At 38.6% G+C, this 22,100-nt stretch overlaps 1 protein-coding gene across 4 annotated transcripts in view; it reads right to left on the bottom strand.

Annotated features, from left to right (window-relative positions):
- Positions 1–1,129: 1,129 nt before the first annotated feature.
- The window catches only part of ptprq (protein tyrosine phosphatase, receptor type Q), a 46,830-nt gene continuing 25,859 nt past the window's right edge, over positions 1,130–22,100 (bottom strand). For 2 of the 4 annotated variants that reach the window (XM_023955867.1, XM_023955869.1), the window contains 26 exons: positions 21,410–21,730; positions 21,049–21,324; positions 20,790–20,941; positions 20,382–20,523; positions 18,068–18,343; positions 17,597–17,956; positions 15,475–15,584; positions 15,160–15,346; positions 14,845–15,083; positions 14,685–14,754; positions 14,260–14,418; positions 13,752–14,043; positions 13,599–13,669; positions 13,401–13,506; positions 13,120–13,248; positions 10,208–10,252; positions 9,639–9,665; positions 9,417–9,498; positions 8,913–9,003; positions 8,722–8,798; positions 8,473–8,607; positions 8,240–8,365; positions 6,770–6,915; positions 6,496–6,631; positions 1,678–1,801; positions 1,130–1,601 (listed from right to left, as the gene is read on the bottom strand). In XM_023955867.1, coding sequence (XP_023811635.1) covers positions 1,564–1,601; positions 1,678–1,801; positions 6,496–6,631; positions 6,770–6,915; positions 8,240–8,365; positions 8,473–8,607; positions 8,722–8,798; positions 8,913–9,003; positions 9,417–9,498; positions 9,639–9,665; positions 10,208–10,252; positions 13,120–13,248; positions 13,401–13,506; positions 13,599–13,669; positions 13,752–14,043; positions 14,260–14,418; positions 14,685–14,754; positions 14,845–15,083; positions 15,160–15,346; positions 15,475–15,584; positions 17,597–17,956; positions 18,068–18,343; positions 20,382–20,523; positions 20,790–20,941; positions 21,049–21,324; positions 21,410–21,730 — 3,917 coding nt within the window. In that variant the 3' untranslated portion in view covers positions 1,130–1,563. Of the gene's footprint in view, positions 1,602–1,677; positions 1,802–6,495; positions 6,632–6,769; positions 6,916–8,239; positions 8,366–8,472; positions 8,608–8,721; positions 8,799–8,912; positions 9,004–9,416; positions 9,499–9,638; positions 11,686–12,820; positions 13,249–13,400; positions 13,507–13,598; positions 13,670–13,751; positions 14,044–14,259; positions 14,419–14,684; positions 14,755–14,844; positions 15,084–15,159; positions 15,347–15,474; positions 15,585–17,596; positions 17,957–18,067; positions 18,344–20,381; positions 20,524–20,789; positions 20,942–21,048; positions 21,325–21,409; positions 21,731–22,100 lie in introns of those variants that run through there. The other 2 variants (XM_023955868.1, XR_002873412.1) reach the window with 2 other exon arrangements.

Here is a 22,100-nt window from a genome sequence, read left to right as displayed (position 1 = left end):
TGGATTGTTGTCTGTGTGTGTTACTTGTTTCAAATTATTGAACACTTGCTTTTCTTTGGTATGGATTTGCACCAGGTGTTTAAGAAAAAAGAGGTTATGAAGAAGCTTAAGGAAATTCAGCAGACACCCAAAAGCAAAACCTGGGGTCACAAACCTGCCTGGGCTAATGTCTCTGTGCCAAACGAAACAAAAAGCCTTTGTGGAGCAGATTATTTTGCTGTTTTAACGTGACTTTAAGTGCAATCAGCCCAAGGTCTTTTGTCTGCTATTTAATTGGTGGAAAAAAATGTAGTCTCTGCTTCTTAAAGTCCTGAAGTCTGTAGCTTCAGGAAGCAAAAGCTTACGTTCTGCATGCAAACAGCAAATCTAATTGTAAAATGAAGTGAAGCAACAAAACAGCAACACAACACAAGGCTGTCATTTCAAAACTCTTTTCACAACTCCCTCCAAAAAACAGTTTCAATAAAATAACGAAGACATAGCACAAAATATTAGAGCCACAATGAAAGAAAAAAAATTAACATACAAACTGTAGAGTGTGATAAAAAAGAAGAATATTTATGGGAACAAAGCCATGGTTTTTCAAAATTAAAGTTGGTTGTATGCCTCTATCCACATTGCATACTGACTATTAATGCAACCATTTATGGGGATGCCATAAGGCTTTAGTTTATAATAGGAATCTATGTGCCAAAATGCATTTGGGCCACTGGAAATCCACTCCTTGTGGATCAAGAATCTGCTTCTGAAGAGGCCCAGTTTCCTGCAAATTCTTTTCAATGTCCTTATAGTAAAACAATGTGGACTCACTAAAAGTCTGTTGCTTTATTTGTGAAACCAAAGCTGAAGTAACCGACAACAATGCGCTCCACGTCTCTGCTTCTTTTTTTTGTTGTTTTTTATATTAGTAAAATTACTTTTGCCTTATAAATTTATGACTTAAATCTCATACATTTTCAACTTAGACCTTTATCATCAAAATATATTGGCTCTTTTACTCATAATTCTACTAGTTCAATTTTCATAAATTGTTGACTTTTGTCTCATAATTTTATGGAGTGTGTTCCCGTATATTAATTTCTTTCTTTCTAATATGTGTAAAGACATCCATTCAAGCATTAAAACAAGAAAGATTGCAAGTTTGGTTTTATTTTGCAAATCACTCCTGAGAAAGAACAGCTTGCCACAAATAGTTACATAGAGAATGAAAAAAAAATTACAGTTTTGGCCAAATATATTATCTTACAAAAATTAATTCAACATCAACATGTTAAGGTAAGTAAATACAGAAAGACAGTTTGTGCAAAGTACCTGCAGGATTAAAGATTCGATAGAATTCTCATGGTAATTCTTCCCTGTCCATCTTTTTTTTTTTTAAAAGCCTTAGTTCTTGCTCGTCTTTGGAAGCAAGAAGAGAAAACTGAGGTGAATTGCAGCACCAAAGTTTTGTTCATCACTCTTTTTTTTTACACATCCTGTGTTTGTAAGACTTTTTTTCTTTCCAGGAACTGTGCACTGGTCCTGTGCAGGTGAAATCGGAGAATACTCTCGGGTGTCAGGTTTTCACATTGTCGTCTCCTCCCATTCTAGTTCAACATCACCTGAAGACCAAAGCAAATACATGAGGCGAGTGACATGTGAAAAATTTCCCTGTGGTTCTTTGTGAACATTGGTTACCTTCCATGTTATCCAGGGAGTCCATCTTCTCCAGAGCAGAGTAACTAACGAACCAGATGGACTGGCTGTTTCCCTTGTTGTTTAGGAGTTCCAGTGTACATTGATGAAGGAAAATGTACTGCGCCTGACAACACAAACATGCACATTTAAAATTTGTTGGTTTTGCATAAAAAAATATACTGGAACATAATTTTTCCTGATGAAAATTTGAGCTGTTTCAAATATATTTTAATAATGTGTCATAGTGAGATAAAACCTCAAGAGCAGCCTAAAATAACAGAGTTTTAGTGCTTCAAAGCTGATACTTCTGTCGTAGCTTTCTGGTTGCTATTTTCAACCAATTCCCCTCTGGGACACTGTCACTCTTGCCAACTCCTTCACCTGAGTGTTCAGATGCCTCACTCATATTCAAGTCCCTGTTAAACAATTTATCCTTGCCAGAATGGTTTCACTGCCCTCTCATGCTTTGCCCCTTGCCACATCTGTTTGTCCTTGCAACTCCCCCCAGCCTGGTGCCCTTCTGCTTTTGGTCAGTCTCCATGCACCAATCTGACCATTCTCCAGCAGCTACAACATCTCAGCCTGCTCCCTCAAGATGCGTGGCCTTGCTGGATAATTATCAGGGACTTGTTATCTACTCCCGCTTGTTTTATCGACGACATTTGCCATCTAGTGCGCCTGCTGGAAATTCATTAAATCAGACATGAGCTCCATTTCCTAGAGCTGTGTGCTGCTTTTGGGTTCAGCACAAACCCGTTCCAACCTCCCATAGAGCTCACTGATTAAAGTCCTTCCCCGGCTCAGTGAGCCAACATACTGAACGTGACTAACTAAAATAATGATGTGTGGAAGCTTGCTCAGGCTGCTCCACAGTAAAGTTTTCATATACTTTAATATGTTGGAACAGCTCGGACCCATTAAAGCGTGAGAAAAAGAGAGATATTTATGAATATTAGTACATCATCCGACAGGCAATTAAGAGGGGGAAGCATCAGAAGAGCAATATGTCTTTAACAGTTCTAAATAAGTCCAAACTTTAAAGTGATCAATGAGTTTGAAGCAATCTCTTTAATGGGGATGTTTAAATTGCACCCTTTAACAACTATTGACTGTAGCAATTGCTACTCATAACACAATCTGTGAAGTTCTGTACATTCTCACAAGACGTTTAAATTCAATTATCCAGATAATCTAAATGAAAACAGTTCTTTTCATTGCTACATAGTCCAGTTCTGGCACTAATATAGTCAGCAGCACCTGTTTGTGCAGGATTAGCTGTTTTGTTGTCTAGTAAACAAGACCCTGTTTTTATGTTCCGATACACAGACATTTTTTTTTTTGATAATCCGTTTATCTTTCTATAAATTCAGGTCATGGACAATCACCTTAATCCTCAATTTTTGTACTTTTACGATTGTTTACTCACTTGTTGCAAAAATACAATAGTTTTTGAAAAGATGTCACATGTTTCCAACGTTGCCTGCAGTGGTTTCATTTCTGGCCAACTGCTTGTAAAAGCAGTTTCGATCCAACAAAGTTTAGTTTAAAGTACGACCTCAGCACGGATTCTGTAACATTTTTATAACCTGCTTCTTAACTTGATTACTTTTTTCCCACTCAGCTGGGTATGTGGAGTTCAAACAGAACGGCAGCTCAACACAGCAAGCAGTGGGACTTTCTAATTGGAAGACGGGGTTTGATCTGCTCCTCTTTGATTCAATTATCTGTCATTTCAGATTTCTTTGGAGGCAGAATGAACACTTCTGAAATGATCATCATTTGTGTCTATGTAGGACAGCATGAAGTAGTTTGACAGATATGGAAAAAATATCTTCAGCATTTCTGAAACAACCAAAACCTTTGTCTTAAAGCCTAAGATGGATTTTACTTTATTTTCCAATGTGTTACTTGTTGGGATATGTGCTCCATTCTGCAAAGCGCTCCTGCAACAATTGTTGCCTGTTCGTTTTTATTTTGCTAAACTAATAGTTTGTTCAGCTCAGCAGGAAAGGAGAGGAACAAGAAAAGACTGCTGAATCTCTATTTTTCAGTTCTTTTAACTGCATGAAAGTTGACTATAATGCTTGAAAACACTGCATATTCTTGATAGAATGACTTATATTTTTATTAGGTTAACATCAGAATAAATAAATATGTTGTTTTAAAATTGATTAAACATGTTTATTTTTTGGCTAGCAATAAACTCCTTTGTTTGTTTATGGTTAAAATAACCTTAACAGGGGAGCAGTCTCCTTTTCTCTGTGAAATTTTTTTGCTCATTCTAGATGAAAAATTAGCAATGTGAAGAGAATCTAAACATGGCTTTTGATTTTTCTGTAAAAATAAAAGTCCTTTATTTATAAGCTAAAGTACAAAAAAAGCAGAAAAGTGGATTTGGGTGACCTGCAGTGGCAACAAGCTTTATTTCCTCGTGAATTCCCATTAGACACTCTAAATTACCTAAAATAGGGGTAATTTAGAGTGTCTAAAGGTGAGTGTTTTACACCATATTGAACATAAAATGGTCAAAAATACTTTTAGTTAAAGGCAGCACATACTCAAACCCTGCAGAATACCTACAAAGATGAAACATGACACCAAACAAAGTCACAGGTTACCAGCTGGCAATGCAACAAACATCAGCAATCCATTAGTAATCATCCAGGTAATTTTAGGATGGCATCATGTTGTTTGCAGACAGGGGGAACCTGCTTAGTATCTTCCTTTATTCTAATGCCAACCCATTCACTTTTCATAAATAAAAAATAAATAAATAAATAAAAGATATGTAGGTTACACGCACAGCCATTTAGGACTGATGGTTCTTTATATTTGCATTTTTCACACATTTTTAACCCTTTTTGACCAGTGAGAAAAATGCAAATAATATTTCATATATAATTTAGATGTATGTGTTTATTTCACATAGGTGTTCTTTTTTATTTTATTTTAAACTTGTCCTGTCCAGCAGTTGGGCAAACAGATGAGAGCTTAAGGCCTTTTGTGTTGGACATATTTTACTTTAACAAAAGGGGTTATGAATCTTCTGACAAACCAGAGCTATGTCTGAATAAACCCTTTTTGTAATCGAGGCCAAACTTTATTCATTTTAATCATATTTGGAAATCTTGTGTGTTGGACCGGACGGAAAAGGAAAGGGGGGAAGAAGAGAGAGGGATGTTAGGAGGGGGGTGGGGGGGGGGGGGTAAGACCATGAAGCTGCACAAAGCAACAAGTTGCTGGATGGCTATGATCATTACAGTGAGGTTCAGATGTAACACAAGTCTATAAGGGCGGGGCCTGTCCACACACACATTCAAATGTTGTAAACATACCTGTTGGCTCCAAAAATGTTCAGATGTCAACATGTACACAATACAAATAATGTTCACACACGCATACTTATGCCTTCAAACCTACTAGTATGAAATATTTCATTCGATCACGCAAAGTATTTGTGCAAAGGTGAGCTAACACCTGTGCTTTTTGTTTATGTTCTTCTAAAACGGATGATGGAACGTGAAAAGAAGGAGGGAGGGTGCCCAGTCATCCCCACACCAAGACCCCCACCGCAGCAGCAGCCAGAACCCCCCAACACCCCCACGGTAACAGATAGAGAACAACCGCCACCCGGGCGACCACATCCGCCACCCTTCATATAGGTGTTCTAATATAAATGGTGCAAAATGCAAAATAAGATAGTTCAACCTAAAATTAAGTTAATAAGCAAACTAAGGAATGCCTTCACAAAAAAACAACTTAAAAGTGTTACAAACTCCTATAAATCCATGAATACAAACACAAAACCTAAATTTAAGTGACAAAAACAAAGTCTCAAACCTGATTTAATAAAAAGTGGCTAATAGAGGGATGAAAAAACACTAACAAAAGGCTATGATAATTGAGCCGGCTGTGCTCATGACACAGAGCGAAAACGGAACAAAAAAATGGACAAATTACCTGAACTAAAACAAAGAAGGCACTAATCCCCACACCAATAACTAGACTCGACACGGCCCAATTAAAAAAAAAGTTTTCATTGCCAAAAAACTGGTAGAAAAGTTCAACAGAAAAAGCTTTTACTATAAAAATGTAAAACATCTTATCCTACACTCTGTGCTTTCTCCTCATTAAAACCACCAAAAGCAAGAAGCATTTATCCAAATTTGTATTTTAAGATGACTATTCCACTCAATTAATAATTTATACAGTTAAATTACTTAGTTTTCAGTCTTTCACTTCCTTATGAATTCCTTACTGTCAAACGTCACAATGTGCAATAAAACATAGCTGACAGGAGGTAGAGAAAAAAAAACTTTCAGGTAAAGGTCATGCACACAAACATGTATTAAAAACTTCTGTGAATCAGCTCTGACCAGATATAAATGTCACATGAATATATCAAAAACTATTTTTTAACCTGATTTTCTAAAAAGAATACTTTAATTATGAATAATATCAATGTAGTCTGGATTTTCACCCACATATTGCCATGTCTCAGTAGCTGGGTCACACAAACACTTGTTGGGAAGCTTTTAGCGCATATTTAATGTTTTTTTTTCCTTCACACTACAGCATTTCTGCATTTCAAAGAAGAAAAGCAGATCATCTGACAGAGATAAAAAAAAGACACAATGAGGAGAAAAGCCAAACAGCGAGCAAGGCAGATGAAACAAATACACACAACACTAAACATGAAGAGAGCAGCAAAACAGAAGCAAGAACCGATGATGCACAGCTCCATTAGAACTCGGCTTGAAAGTGTTCCTTTTTCTAACTTAAAAACATAAAGGAAGAACGCTTAAATATGTTTCTCACCAGATTCTGCACCATGCACATCCTCTCACTGCGCAGCTCCGCCACAAGGCCATAAATATCTACAAATTCGTGATCTCTGACGTGCTGAATGAGGTGGTCTAGAGCAATAAAAACTCCAGTTCTTCCCACACCAGCACTGAGATAAAAAAGAAGCCACCGTTTAAACTGTGTGAGCAAAATTACAGCTTAAATGAATTCAAATATGAAATGAAGTGGTAAATTTAAATACAAACTGAAGATTTGATACAGTTTCCTGCTGCTGATGGTAGCTTACCTACAGTGAACCGCTATGGTGGAGTTGTCATGCCGATGTGATCGGATAGCTTTAACAAACTTGATGAAGGTGCTGCAGGACTCTGGAACTCCATGTTCAGGCCATGATGTGTAGTTGAAATGTTTTACCAAAATGTAGTGGCCATGCTGCACACAGAGACACATGCAATACAAAAGGCAGACAGCTCCTTATCTGCACTCACAGCACAACAGTTCTGACATGACAAGACAGGTAATCTTTTCTCTTTTTGTCTTTGGAATGAAGATAAACGCTGTTCAGCCAAATGGTATTAAATGTCATTATGAAAGCATTAAAGCTCTTCTTTTTGATCTAAGATTTCCTGCATCAATTGAGACTAGAAAAATATTCCCTTCCTTAAAAGGTTTTCGAAAAATTTGTAACAGTATTAGAAACTATATCCATCAAACAGACTTCACATTTACTTAGCAAATTTACGGTAAATCACTCCAATGGAAACTATCAGCTATCAGATTTAGATGTATTTACGTGCCTTTTCGTTTTTTTGGCAACAAAAAAACAGCATTCTTAAAGAAAGAACTGTTTTACATTTCAGAACATTCATAAATATTGATGTCTGACCAGTCAACTGTGTCATCTCACCACTAATTAGTTGTTGTGGCAAGTTTCTTTTTACTCCTAAAAAATAAACAAATTTGTAAAAACATATTATATAGTATAATCACATTACAATATATTATTATTATTATTATCGTTATTACTTTTATTATTATTATAATGTATTTAAGGGAAAACTATGTGTTACTTTGATTTGGCTTGTTTTTTTCACTTCAAGTGACAATCTGATAAAAGATTGGGGTGAATCACTTCTGGGATACTCAATTTTCAAAGGGTCTATTTTGGTTAATGTTGGTGATTTAAATTGTGTTGTAGATGTTGTTAGTTCATTGCTTTATTATTATTTTTTAGTTATAGTTATAGATTAATTCATTAAAATGTTGGCTTAGTTGCTTCCTTGGCCCCCATTTTGTGGGTTTTAGGAACTTGAATATAAAGCTGCTTCCCCAGCGTGTTAACCAGGAAGTGGAATTTTTGGATCAGTTCAGTCCCTTTTGTTTCATTCTCATTTGTTTTTTCATTTCATTTTTTTTAAATCCCCAAATAGTCTTATTTTGTGGACAAAGAATCTTTGTTCATTTTTTAAGGACAACAAGCCGTTCATACTCAGATATAATTATCAAAAAATAAAGTTTGTCAGCTGATTTAAAAACAGCTTCAATCATTTTGAAACAAAGAAATCAGCTGACAACATCACAATGACATGACATCACTGACAGGATTGCTGATGGGAGATTTTTGAGTATCATTAATTATTTCGTAGTAATCAATCAAAAGAGTATTGTTTTAATTGGGAAATAAAACAATTACAGTTCCTGTTCTTGAAGTGTAATGGCTTTGTGAGTTAATGTAGGCAAAGGGGTTTGTTTGAACCTTTTCAACTTTTAAGGTTCTGATGGTCCAGTCAGGAAAAGCTTCCTCTGACACTTTGGAGATGAGAATGTCACTAAACACGGTCATGGGCTTGTTGTCTTCTGGCCAATATTTGTGACATCGAATCTGAAACACCACAAACACAAATATGTGTAAATTAGACCCCATCACAGGTACAATTCTTCAGGGACCAAACCCCAAAACGGAGTGTGTATAAATATCTCATGACTCACTCTGCCTTTTTCATAACACTGTGTGAGCATGGCGATGCTGCGGGTTCCTGTTTCCCAGATCATTCTCCAAAAGTCGGCCACAGTTCCAGGGAGAGGACCCTGTGTGGCTATGAACTCGTTTGGACACAAATAACCCTTAAAGGGATGAAAATAAGAGACGGTGAGGCTCAGACACAAACTCAAGAAATTAGTACAAATTTAATCACTGCACAGAAGATTCAGTTCCCTCTACCGGGAGCAGTTACTCACTGAAACAAAGCTGGCGTTGATGAAGTCTGAGCCTGCAGTGCCTGGTTCTGACAGCAGTTTCACTCGATTATTATTGTCTGTGTACAGAGAAACACTGTCAGTGTTTCTGTCAGTGTGTGAAATACAGAAAATGTTTTAGATGCTGTACACTCTGTTGCCTTAAGAGGCTAATTTTCACTCGGACCACATACAGGGTTTGATATTGGGAAAGCGATTCTTGGACTTGTTCCAGGGCAGGTCAGCATCTGTGGTTGCCAAATCCTGCAGCAGCTTTGGGAGCTCCTGGAGGAATACAATTCAACACATTAGCATTCATATGAATATGTGACTTTAAAGGCCAGGGATACTATTTATAATTCCTTAAAGTACACTTAACTCATCTGACAAACTTATAATTGAATCTCACACGTGAGACCTTAGTATTTCAAAAATAAGCAGTTTAAGAGAGCTTCAGAGGTGTTGTTGGCTAAAAGGAGCCTGGAACAGTCCTGATGCTGCATTGGGACCAGAGATCAACTGTGCAATATGTCATTTTTGGGTTATCTTAAGATGTTTGAAGCTTTGAAAATTAAAGTACTTTAATTCTGCATCTTAAGAATTCTGGAAAAAAAACAAAAAAACATTCAAATTCTATTTTTTCCTGTTTCTTTAACTTAAAATGATGAAAGGATTTGATAGAAAGGTCAAACACTTACTGCAAACTCCTCCTGGAACTTGGAGTTGTCATTGGCACACAGGTCCTCCACATGCTGCAGAAAAGACTTCTTGTTGACAGGCCTAACAAAAAAAAGAGGTTCAAAAATGACCCAAAAAAAAGGCTTTCTGCAATAACCTCTCTCTGATGTGATCTCTATTAAGTGCCTAACATGCAGGATTTGCAGTGTGCGTGCACAGTTATTGTAAAAAGGATGACTTACTTTAGTGACTTTCTGTAGCTGAGCAGCCTGGGAAAAACAGTCAAAAAATTCAACCAAAATTACTAATAGAGGCGACATTATCAGCCCACACGTTGGCACTCCTGTCAATAACACAGTTGAAACCACACAGCAGCCTGTGTCTATAGTAGACGGGGGTTTAACATTTTTGCAATCAAATCTACTTTGACTAAACACAGCTGCCGCACTTTGATGTTCCAATCTCAAGGAATATATGAACATCAAAAGAAGCAAACGTGTGTTTCCTCTCTGAAGCTCCCTCTTCTTTAACTTTCAAGCAAACCCGAGATTTCATAAACAAATTTGTAAGCAGAGGAATGTCAGCCAAGCTGTCCAATCCCTGCCAGTGATAGAGCATGATGAGCGGGACTGTTGGTTAAACACGCATGTGATGGATAAGCCTCAAGTAAAGCTTTACTAAACAAAAAAACAAGAAGACATGCAGCATGAGGCAATACTAACATGATGACACAAAACACTCAAACGGTGAGGTTTATGAGAAAAGAAGAACACAGCAAATGCTTCACACGCACGCAAAACTCCAAACTTACTGGATGACATAAATTTCTTTCCGCTTAAAGAAGAAAGAGGAATACCTGGTGGGAGAAAAGTGTTGAGTGAGAGAGAAACAAAGCCAAAGCAAGTGAGGGTAGATGGCAACACAGAAAAAATTTATTTATTTTATTTTGTATAAAGCTGTTAATAAACCAATGTTTACAGCAGGAAATGTGTGCAACATGAAGCTTTACACACAGATTTCATTGATGGAAACCTTTAGGTGAGAAAACTTGTTAATTTGGTAAAACATAAAGTTATACAGTTAAGAAGAGTTAGTGTGAAAACATTTTGGGTAAACACAGCTTTTGTGTAACTTTTTTTTAAAGTCCTCATGGATTCTGCATTTTCCTGACCTGTGTTTTGCCATTCAACTTTAACGAGCTCTTCTAATAATAATAGCTTCTCTAATGATGAATGATGAGCTCTGATAATGCCCTAAAAACCAGTTATTTCACACAACTTTGCATCAGTTTTGTAATGGTGTAAAACACAAAACTGGAAAAGTGAACCATAACTGGGATTCAATCAGTCAAGTCAAACAAATAAATACTTGTATTATCTTGAGACACAAAAATCAATGTCCACAAAAATCAATTTCTCTGCAAAAGATCGATTCTCTCTAAAATGTTTATGCACAAGTTCAATGTTTCGTACCTAAATGAGATTATATTTGTGGATAGCAGTGGAAGTCAGGTGTTTTCAGACTGTTTTTTTGTGTGTGTGAACAAATCTGTAAACATAAGAAGATAAAATAACAGTTTTACTTTTTTGGAAACAATAGTAGCTTAGTCTCCACTATCAAGACTAAAAGCATTCTCCAAATTATCACTAGAAAAATAATAAATTCTATTGTAACTCCAGATATTTGCACAAACAGGATATGTGTATGTGTACAGTAGTGATATATGCTTGATCTGTATCTGTGTTGTTGATAAGCATTTGCAAAGGTTTGTGCAGTCAACAGATATATTTGTAATATTTTAATGTGTCTGTGGGCGGAACTAGAACTTTTGACAAACATCTAGCCATAAATGCTAAACGACAAACCTCAAGTAACTTGTTGCGTTTGTAATTCTGCTCCCTTTTATGTGCTTCTTTAATTACCATTTTTCTTTTCCTGTACCCTTGTCTACCATCTCTACTCCTCCTCTTTTTTTTGTCCGGTCCAAAAAGAAATGCACACAAATATAATAATAAAAAAAGTTTAGCCTCAACTACAAAAGGGATTTATAGAAATATAATGATATATCATGTGGTCCACTGTAACAGCAACATCTGTCCAATACAAGAGAGCCTCAGCTCTTGACTGTTTGCTTTGCTGCTGGACATGACAAATTAATAAAATAGATAAGTCAAAAATAAACTCTAGACAACCTTTGTCTTAAATCTCTGGCTAAGTCCTCCTTTTGCAAAATGTCAGCGATTTCAAAGTAAAAGCAAAAGTTAAAAAATAGAAAACAATGATTAATACCTAGATCAGGGGTCGGGAACCTTTTTGGCCAAGAGAGCCATAAATGCCACATATTTTGAAATGTAATTTCGAAAGAGCCATACAATAATGTAGTGTCCCTTCCCCACACTGAGGCACGGAGACTTAACCTCTTTTAAAGTTCTTTATTCTGGTTACTGCAGACCGCAACAAACGCCGTTCAATTAATTCAGCAACTCCTGAATCTCTCCCGCCGACACGAGAGCGCTTCTCCCAACTTTATATTCACCTGCTCCCGCTGCAGCCCTCCCATTTCCTTATTCGGCCCATAGCTGAACCCCATTGGTCCAAACTACCTAACAACAGGCTGAGCGACAGAACTGAGGGCCAATCAGATCTCTGCTTGACGCGTTCAATGAACTCCAGAACTTTTAACGCGGCCCAACAGCCATCCAACTCAGTCCGCGACAATTTGTTTAAAACTAAATACACAAATGAATGTGTGCATTTGATTTAATTTCAACATTTTTAAAGTACAATAAGTCTGTGGATTCTTTTTAATAACATTGTTATTCTGTTGCTAATAAATGATGAGTATTTCTCGTGGTAGTTTTGCTGATGGTCTAGTCTGGTTGATACGTGGTGAGTTTCTGCTTCGTTCAGGCGTTGAGACTTTAAACGTGATCGTAGGTCTGAATGTTCTGTAGATGTGAGACATTCTTATCACATGCAGACGCGGAGCCAAACACACACTCACACGCTGCAGTGAGTGACGGGAAGCGGGTTTTACGTTTTTACAATCCCTGCGCGATTCACCTGCTGCCTGTCCCCACAACACCTCAGCCCCACCCTCTGCTTTCTCCCTCACACATCCCGTCCCCGCATCTGCGCGCTCTTTCTCAGAGACGGGAGCGCGTAGTTTTAGGCGCGTCAATTCACAGGTTTCCAGCTGGTACAAACTCTGTGAAATTATAGATAATAGTAACTGATAGCGCTGGCGCAGATTTCTCTCTCCAAGCACCGCTACTACTGCGCGCCTCTTGCATCGCATCGCGCCCGAGAAGGACTGGTCTAATAAAAAAAAAAAAAACTATAATTAAAGATTTGTCTGCGAGCCACATGTGACCATCAAAAGAGCCATATATGGCTCGCGAGCCATAGGTTCCCGACCCCTGACCTAGATTGTCTTTTTTATTGTTTTTTTATTGCGAAGAGACATAGAAAACTTCTAACAAAATTTGGCAAAATTGATTGGCTAACATAAAAGAGGTTGAAGGTCTCATCTGAAACTACAAAACTATGACAATTCTGCCTTTGTGTGTTATTCCCAAGTCTTATTTTGGCAAATGGTAGAGTGCGGTTTTGGGCTCATTGACATAAATTTAAAGTCTTGTCTGAAGAAGGTAGACAGAACCAAAACATGCAAGTAATGTTAGTAGGAGCCCTGATTTTAGATGAAAACAAACACTCATGTACCGGTTGAGCTTTTCCTGCTTCAGCTCCATATCTGCAACAGCGATGAGCTGATCGAGCTTACACTTTGTCTCTATGATCTCTGCTTCTCTGGGGGAATAAGTTCCACCCTCCTTCTTATGCTGGTGGAGCCTCAACACAAAAACAAATGGGACCATTACAATATTTATACATAAATGAACAAAATATTTAACAAATTCATTCCTACTGCATCAGTTACTCATACAGAAGTTAATTTATGGCGAGAATTGAGGTGTTTGAAAGACTGTACGCTTTCTTCTTACTTGACTGAGACACAGATGATGATGATAAAAAATAAGGCCAAAAAGAATGATAGCAGAACCCCCAGGATGATCTGCTCTTCTCTGGTCAGCAGCCCATCTGCAGAAGCTGGGAGAGACAGAACATCGCCAAAAAGCTCATGGTGTATGACTCCTATTGTTTTGTATGAATTTATGCAGTTTCACTTCCTATAGGTGTACCTGTTCTGACGTGCTCTGAGTAAACAGAGTCGGTGTACTGGCCTCTGATGTTGGTAGCTCTGAACTTAAACCTGTCATAATGGAGTAAGAGTACAGCCTGAAGACGATAAAAAACAACACTTGGAGCATTAAGAAAGTGTCGTGTGCACTCACACATAGACAGTGTTAGGCTTTAGAGGCCCATTGCAGAAATGATCGGTGTTGTTCTGTTCCAAACAAGCATTGTTCCCTCCGATCACGTAGCCTTCCTCTGTAGTTTGGTTAAACCTCACCAGTGACGAGCCGTCTCCCGACTCCGGTTGACCCCCTCTGAAGTGAGTATTCACCGCTGCTGTCTTCTTGACCGATGAACATGGAGGATTGTAGAAGCCCTCATCTGTCAGGTAAGGGGCAGGGCGGAGGTAAAAAGCACTCCTCCAGTTGGTTATGTTCTCCTGATCTCTCACTGAGACAGGAAGGAAATTGGACGTGAGGAAGGAGTACAAAAAAAGAAAAAAAAAAGAGTCATACTTTTGATGTTAAACTCTCAGGCTTGATAAATTGGCTTTTGGGAGCTTGGTACAAAGTGATGCACTGTATAACATGATTCTGCTCTAAGCTTCAAACACTGAAGAAGACCAAAACACAAGTGCATTGAACTAAAAAGTGATGACTGTCATACCCCCTGACTCGGCCACGATGACCTGAATTTTTGCAATTGGTCCGTTGTCGTCACTATAGAAACAAGCAGGCTTGCGTACGGTGATAGTCTTGTGGGTTACCATGGCAACCCCTCCATTGCCCAGCATTGCCTGGGGTGTTTGGGTTGGCTTGGAAGGGGCTGGAAAAGAGGAGAAGTGTGCAAGCACGCACGCAGGCACAAACACACACACACACAGCTGTCAGGTGAATGTGTAAATTGAACCTATACTCTATAACATCAAACACCAGCAATATCAATGTGGATCTGAAGAGTTCCATTTCCTGCATCAGAGCTGACCTGTTTGTAACAATTCTGTCTCATACTTTTGCTGCAGTGCTGCAACATGAAGAAAATACAAACTGTACTGGAGCACTGCAGAGAAGACTCAAGAGGCAGAGCTGTACCTTTGATTCCTGTAGTTATCTGGAAATGTTGACTGAGCGGGCTCCAGCCTGCACCATTCTTAGCCGAAATCTGCAATCAGACCAGAACAAGAAACAAGAGATGCCAATATGACAAACTTTTATAAAGCTGAGTTATAGCTTGTTTTTGCATGCTTTTCACCTGTATGCTGTAATTGTGTCCTCCTTTAAGACCTTCAACATCTGCAGTCAGTGTGTTGTTTTCTGTCTGGATAATGCGAAGACTGATGTTTTTGATCAGCTTTTCTTTTTCATAAACTAACGCAACATAGTCAGTTATTATTCCGTTGGGCTCTTCTGGAGGACTGAAGCTCACTGTCACACTCTTAACTTCCTCTGGGATAGCTGTGACATTCACATTCTTGGGTGGGTCATTAGGCTCTGGAGATGGAGGGAAACGTTCAGAGTAGTAAGTTGTTAATTTTGGAGACAAATAGCTGAACAGAACTAGTCATACCCGCCTCCAGTGTTTGATGGGTAATAGGCCCAATAGCTTTTCCATCTCTCTTAGCATGCTCCAGTGAACCAGTGAAGGCAATGAGAGTCACATTGTAACGAGTGAAGGCGGTCAGGTTAGTTACAACTACAGTTTTCACCTCTTCTTGAGATCGAACTATTGAGATGTTCACACTAGGACCATCCACCTAAGATAGAAAGAGAGACTACAGTAACTGGATCCATTTTAAATACTTATGGTTGTCCTACTTGATTTTCTAATATCTGTATGCATGCTGCAGTCGTTCAATAAACAGCTTGTGTTCAGTAAAGTGACCTGGACAAGATAAGATGTTGGTCCAGAGAGAACAGCTGGTTCCTCCCATGTGATATGAAGGCTGGTAGAGGTAGACGTCACCACCAGGTCACGAGGAGGAGCATCAGGATCTGTCAAGGGAGGATGAGAGACACGGAAGTCTAAGCATGTATATACATACACTTGCTGGCCACTTTATTAGGCACATCTTGTTTGTACCGGGTTGGACCCCTTTTTGCGTTCAGAACTGCTTTAATTCTTTGTGGAATAAATTCAACAAGATACTGGAAACCTTCCTCAGAGAGTTTGGCCCATGTTGACATGCTAGCATCACTTATCACTTGCTGCAGACTTTTCGGCTGCACATCCATGATGCCAATCTCCTGTTCCACTACATCCCAAATGTGCTCTATTAGATTAAGATCTGGCAATTGTCGAGGCCATTTGTGTCCAGTGAACTCATTGTCATGTTCAAGAAACCAGTCTGAGATGATTCCAGCTTTATGACATGGCGCGTTATCCTGCTTGAAGTAACCATTAGAAGATGGGTACACTGTAGTCAGAAAGGAATGGACACGGTCAGCAACAATACTCACAAGGCTGTGGTGTTTTAACCCTGCTCAGTTGGTATTAAGGGGTCCAAAGTGTGCCAAAAAATACCCCCGCCCCACTACACCACCACCACCACAAGCCTGAACAGTTGATACAAGGCAAGATGGATCCATGCTTTCATGTTGTTGACACAAAAGTCTGACCCTTCCATCCCAATGTCACAGCATAAAAAGGAGACTCATCAGACCAGACAATGTTTTTCCAATCTTCTATTGTCCAATTTTGATGAGCCTGTGTGAATTGTAGCCTAAGTTTCCTGATCTTAGCTGACAGGAGTGGCACCTGGTGTGGTCTTCTGCTGCTGTAGCCCATCTGCCTCATTGTTGGATGTGTTGTGCGTTCAGAGATGCTCTTCTGCAAACCTTGGTTGTAACCAGTGGTTATTTGAGTTACTGTTGTCTTTCTATCAGCTCCAACTAGTCTGGCCATTCTCCTCTGACCTCTGGCATAAAAAAGTCATTTCCGCCCGCAGCACTGCCATTTACTGGATATTTTCTCTTCTTCGGACCATTCTCTGTAAACCCTAAAGATGGTTGTGCGTTAAAATCCCAGAAGATCAGTAGTTTCTGAAATTACTCAGACCAGCCCATCTAGCACCAACAACCATGCCACGTTCAAAGTCAGTGAAATCCTCCTTTTTCCCCCCATTCTGATGTTCAGTTTGTAGTGCAGCAGATTGTCTTGACCATGTCTACATGCCTAAATGCATTAATATGCTACAATGTGATAGGCTGATTAGAAATTTGCATTAACGAGCAGTTGGACAGGTGTACCTAATAAAGTGACCAGTGAGTGTATATGACACAAAGTATGCCTGACAGATAGCATTAATCACACAAAACTAAAGTAAGCAAATCAAAGCAATGACCTTTATCCCTCCAGTTAATGAATTCACTCACTAAAGAGCATCTTAACTGCATTGGTGGTATGGTGGTAACTGCAGAGGGGGTTGTTTATTTGATTTTAATTGTAGAAAGATTATGCTAAAGTGAAACGTGACTGTGTGAACATACGCTTTTTACAGATCAATAGTACAGCTCCTCCAAGGCTTTTAGTTGTAAATTATAACCTTCTTTGTATGCATGAGTCGTGTTACTTTGTCCTTAACCTTCAGCAGCTTTTGTCAAGACTTGCTTGGTATGGCCTACGCTGAAATGTATCCTTACTAAGACTTACATAAGTATTGTGAGTTATCTGTGTAAGAGAAGTTAGCATCAGCTGAATTTGAAGACAAAATGAGATCCTCCTTTTAATGTTCCTTAAGGGTAATTTCATAATTAGCAAATATTTTATAATTGCTGTAATTATAAAATATTAAAAGATTTTAACACTGCTGGTTCTTTCCAAATAAAACTGAATGATGTCCCTGACTGTGTAGTCGTTTGAACAGATTTCAGTGACAAGCACAAACTGTGTAATTTTGATCTCATCTCTGAAAACACACGAGTCATTGATCAAATATTAATTTTGATGTCCAGACTGACTGCCAATTCCCCCTGGCAACGCAAAAAGGTCGCTGGGATGTCCTTACCTCCAGCTAGGGTGAGCTCATAAATCCAGTGTGTGTGTTCTCCAATCCCAGCGTTGGTCACAGCAGCCACTCTGAAGCGATACCATCTGTATTTGGCCAGGGACTGCAGAGTGATGCTGTTCTCTGCAGCATTATCCGAGGCATTCGCGGAAACTGTGAAATTATCAACTATGCAGTCTGAGGCCAAAATAACCTCTGAGGATGAGGTTGCTAGGTTTGCCCCACACACAGTAGAAAGCAGCTGGGCATTGATGAGATATTCCTTCAGCAGTCCAGGAACATGTAGCGGGGGAGCCCACTGGAGTGTCACATTGCTAGGGGTGACCTGATACATGACGAGGAAGCGAGGAGCAGCCGGAACTGTTACGACACAGAGGATTCTATCAAGCATTATCTCTCAAGAGCAACAATTCAGTAAAGTCACCTAAATGTGTAAAATATTAAAATACAAATCTCTAAAAATCGGACTACCTGATTCAGAAAGTGTTGAAGTGATGCAATTTGCTTGGTCCCCTGGTCCTGCAGAATTGACTGCAGCTACAGAAAGTGTGTACTCCTGATTTGGGGACAGTCCAGACAGTGTGTACTCTGGGGAAGTGGCCTGGAGTGTGAAGGTTTCCATGTCTCCCTGCACTATAATATTGTAAAAAAGGAGCTGTCCATTGGGGTTTTCTGGAATTTCCCAGGAAAGTTGAATTGTATCCCATGTCAATCCAGAGCAAGAAAGGTTTCCAACAACGTCTGAAACTACAAACAAAGAAGGTGAGAAGGAAGACAATGATACTATTAAGAAGGACATTTTGAGTCCTATATAGTGTTTGTTTTGGACATCATTTAATCAATTCAAAAATAGCTAAGGCACTTGTTACATATTTATCTAAATTTGGACAGAATTGATTTACATTCCCACGATCCAACCAGATCAATCTGTCTAAGGCATGTTTTTAATCAAATTAACCTATAGCATTATAAAATACTTTCTAAATAAATAAAGAAATTATGTCGGTATTGAAAAATACCGTTTGGATTGAGACATGGTATTTTCATATAATGTAAAACAACCAAGTGCTACAGCAGACAAAACACGTGAGGGTAGCAAAAAATGATCAACCATCATTACAGTCCACTTTGAATTTTACAAAGACATGTGACCATAAAGTGTGGCAGAATGCTCCATTAATGTTCTCTTTGTGTTGTTTTAATGTTGAAAAACAACAGTGGGCTGAAGTTTATGGACCTAAAACAGGGGTCGGCAACCTGTACCACTCAAAGAGCGATTTGGATCAGTTTCCCACAGAAAAGAAAGCACAGGAAGCTGCAACACTATTTTATAAATAAAGTTTGATTTGATTTGATTAGGGGGGTGTTAGAAAAAAAATTGTTTCGCCAAAAATCGTGATAGTTCATTTGGCAATACTTTTTTAATTCAAAATGCTGTCAGGATAATTATTTAATTATTCATTTTAATTATTCATGAGAGTTTACACAACTTTGAATAGACTTTTCCATCTGTAAACACCAAGAGGTGTTTGATGAGTGAGATGATGGAAATAAATTCACTTTGATGCAGACTCGTTTCTATTTTTTTTCTATAAATCCAGTAAAACCAATAAAGTATATTAATTTAATGGATGAGGACTTATTTGTTGTTAGGAATCAGCTTTTAGTTTGTTGCGGGCCTGGTATTTTAAGCGGTAAGTCTAAGCCCCGCCCCCGCCTCTCTACCTCTCTACGTTGTTTTCCCCTGCGTGCAACCCCCCCTCCAGCGCAACATATGTTCATCATAGCAGACAGTTGACAGGGTAGTAGGGGGGTCCTAACACAAATTTTATTAATTTTACGCAGAAATGGGTGGTTTTAGTCTAGGGGGAAAAAAGTTTTTTTTTTTTGTTGGGCGTTCATGTGATCCCTACGAGATTATCACTGACTGTCTTTTTAGATTATGTGGATGGATTTGCAGTTATTCCTTTTTTACTTGTTTTTTTTTTATACATATTTAAATTACACTGGATAATCTAGCAAGAAACACATGGGATCTGGAAAACTTCATCTGCACTGTTCATTATCTCTGAGTCACACTGGTTGAATTTTTGACAAAAGATGACCTGGATCGATTTTAAGTTAGCGAATCGGCTCAAATCGTTAAAAATGAACTAATATCAACTATGAATCATATCTGCAACCACAGATTGATATGTGTAGAATTGTTAAAATGAATTGTTACCCCCTTAATCTAAATGTTTAGGGAACTGGGCACAACGCCCTGTTCTTGGGCTTTTACAACTTTGCATAAATGGCGTTGAGATAAACTCTTCATCTTTCTCATCATAATCAAAACTATATAATAATAATAGTAAAAGAGTTGTTGTATGTTTATGTTTTTTCTTCTTCATTACTTTTTGTACTATAAAGATGATTCCAATTTATACAGTATACCAAAAATATGTTTTAATTATTTTCCTGAAGTAAAAAAAAATTGGGTGCCTAAAACTCCTCTCTTGTGGGTCAACCTACATTTGTTTCATGTCTGCTTTGTTAAAAGTCTAGAAGAATTAGAAAACGAGGATCTAAGTCTCATTCCAGTCTATGTGAACATCATTTGATGGTCTTTCCAATTCATGACAAACAAAGCAGAAATACTGGGCAGTAAAATCACAAGCCTTTTTTTTTTATATTCTAACATCTATTATACATCTAAAAACACTTCTTAAAAACCTCAATCGTGAGCAGAAATCCGATTCTTTGTGACTAAAAATCATATTTGTGCAAACGGCATGAGCCTTACCTGACTCATTTGTTGTGAAGGTCACAGGGAGACTGAACTGATTACCATGGCCCACTCTGGTAAAACTGCACACACTGATCTCATAGGAGCTGTAAGGTCTAAAGCCAGACAGATACTTCATGGTTGATGAACCAGAGGTATTCTGTGTTTGTTCCAACATACAGGCAAATGAAAAAAAGGAGACAAAAAAAACAGAGAAGATTCAATTATCCGTTCCTGATTGCTGGAAATGATAAAACTGTTGTATCAGCACACATATGTGCAGATGTACAATGTTACTGCAGACTGTTAACCAGAGTGTGAAATTAGCACCGCTCATGTGTGCTTTTACTGAGTGTTTCCATGGAGTGCAGGTGTTTGTCTTGTTGTTATGGTGAAGCAGCTTTCAGCCTGTGAAATTAATATTACCTGATGTGTGACAGTGTCTGTGACTAGGTCTCGGATCCTAAAGCCATACTTTATCACCACTCCATTGGGCTCCAGGGGAGGCTCCCAGCTCAGCCACACAGAAACTGCAGTGTGGTTAAATATAGTCAGGTTCCGAGGAGGTGACATGGGGCCTGAAAAACAAAGTTAGGATGGTAAAAAAAATGCTATTTTTGAACTATGGTAATAATAAAAAGAGTGGAATTTAGAGAACAATCTTAAAATCTGCTCCTGGACTTACCCCCTTCATCAGTGTGCAGTTGCAGCAGCAGTGGTGGCCCTACTCCTTTACGTGTTGCAGATATAATGGTAAGATTGTAAGCTGTGTAAGGAATCAGGTTGGTGAAAATGACTGATGTGTTGAGGGTCTGTGTTGTGTTTGGGCCTCCTGGTCCAGACAGGATGAGGGTATAATCTGTTATCTCTCCGTTTGCCTCCAGAGGGCGTTGCCAGACTACTTGGATCGAGGACGAGGTCAGATTTTTTGTGGACAACAGCACTGGAGGAGAACTAGGTACTGAGGAGTTAAAAGAAAAACTAGAAGGGTTAAAATACATACTTTAATTAAACATTAAATTTGAGTTACTGGAGGATAATCTTACTGTCATCATCTGTTCTTAGGTGCATTGTGGTGGTGTGGTTGTAGGCAGGGCCAGCCCCTGTTGCTGGGGTAACCGTCAGCACATAAGCGAAATACTTTCTGAGTTTGGTGAAGAGATAGACATTATCGGTTGTGGTTTGCTTGATGGTTTTGTTGACAGCAGGAGTCCCTTGATTGGTCATGTTTGGGAAGATGCCAGCCTCCTGCAAAGTGAGCAGGTAGTAAGGGCGGCCATTTGGCTCAGTGGGAGGATCCCAGCTCACGATGACAGCGGTGGAGCTAAAGATTTGATACGTCAAGTTGGAGACCGGGCCGTTTGGCACTGAGGGAGAAGAGAAGAAAAAAAAGGGTTACTATTTTCAGCCTTCGCTGACAGCACTACTACACTGTGAGGCATCCAAAAAGGGCATCAATCAATTAATTACAATCTGACATCGTAGGAGAAAAAGATGAATGCATCACTTGTCTTTATAATCAACATCTATCAAGGTTGATGTTAACATTAGTAAAATAGACAGCACATTGGATTAAATTTATTGAATGTCACAGAAGAACACTTTCAAAAGAGAAAAAAATGAAGGAAACAGCAAATTATTTAAATGTTCTTTGGGAAACGTACAGAGAAGTTGACACACTGAAAAATAGGGATTATGAAGGCAGAAAGATGAAGGAAAGTACTCATCCTGTTCTTC

This window comes from Oryzias latipes, chromosome 6 (assembly GCF_002234675.1).
Source record: "Oryzias latipes chromosome 6, ASM223467v1".
In the NCBI taxonomy this organism is placed as follows: domain Eukaryota; kingdom Metazoa; phylum Chordata; class Actinopteri; order Beloniformes; family Adrianichthyidae; genus Oryzias; species Oryzias latipes.
Note: the sequence above shows the minus strand (reverse complement) of the source record. Positions and strands in the feature narration are given on the sequence as shown.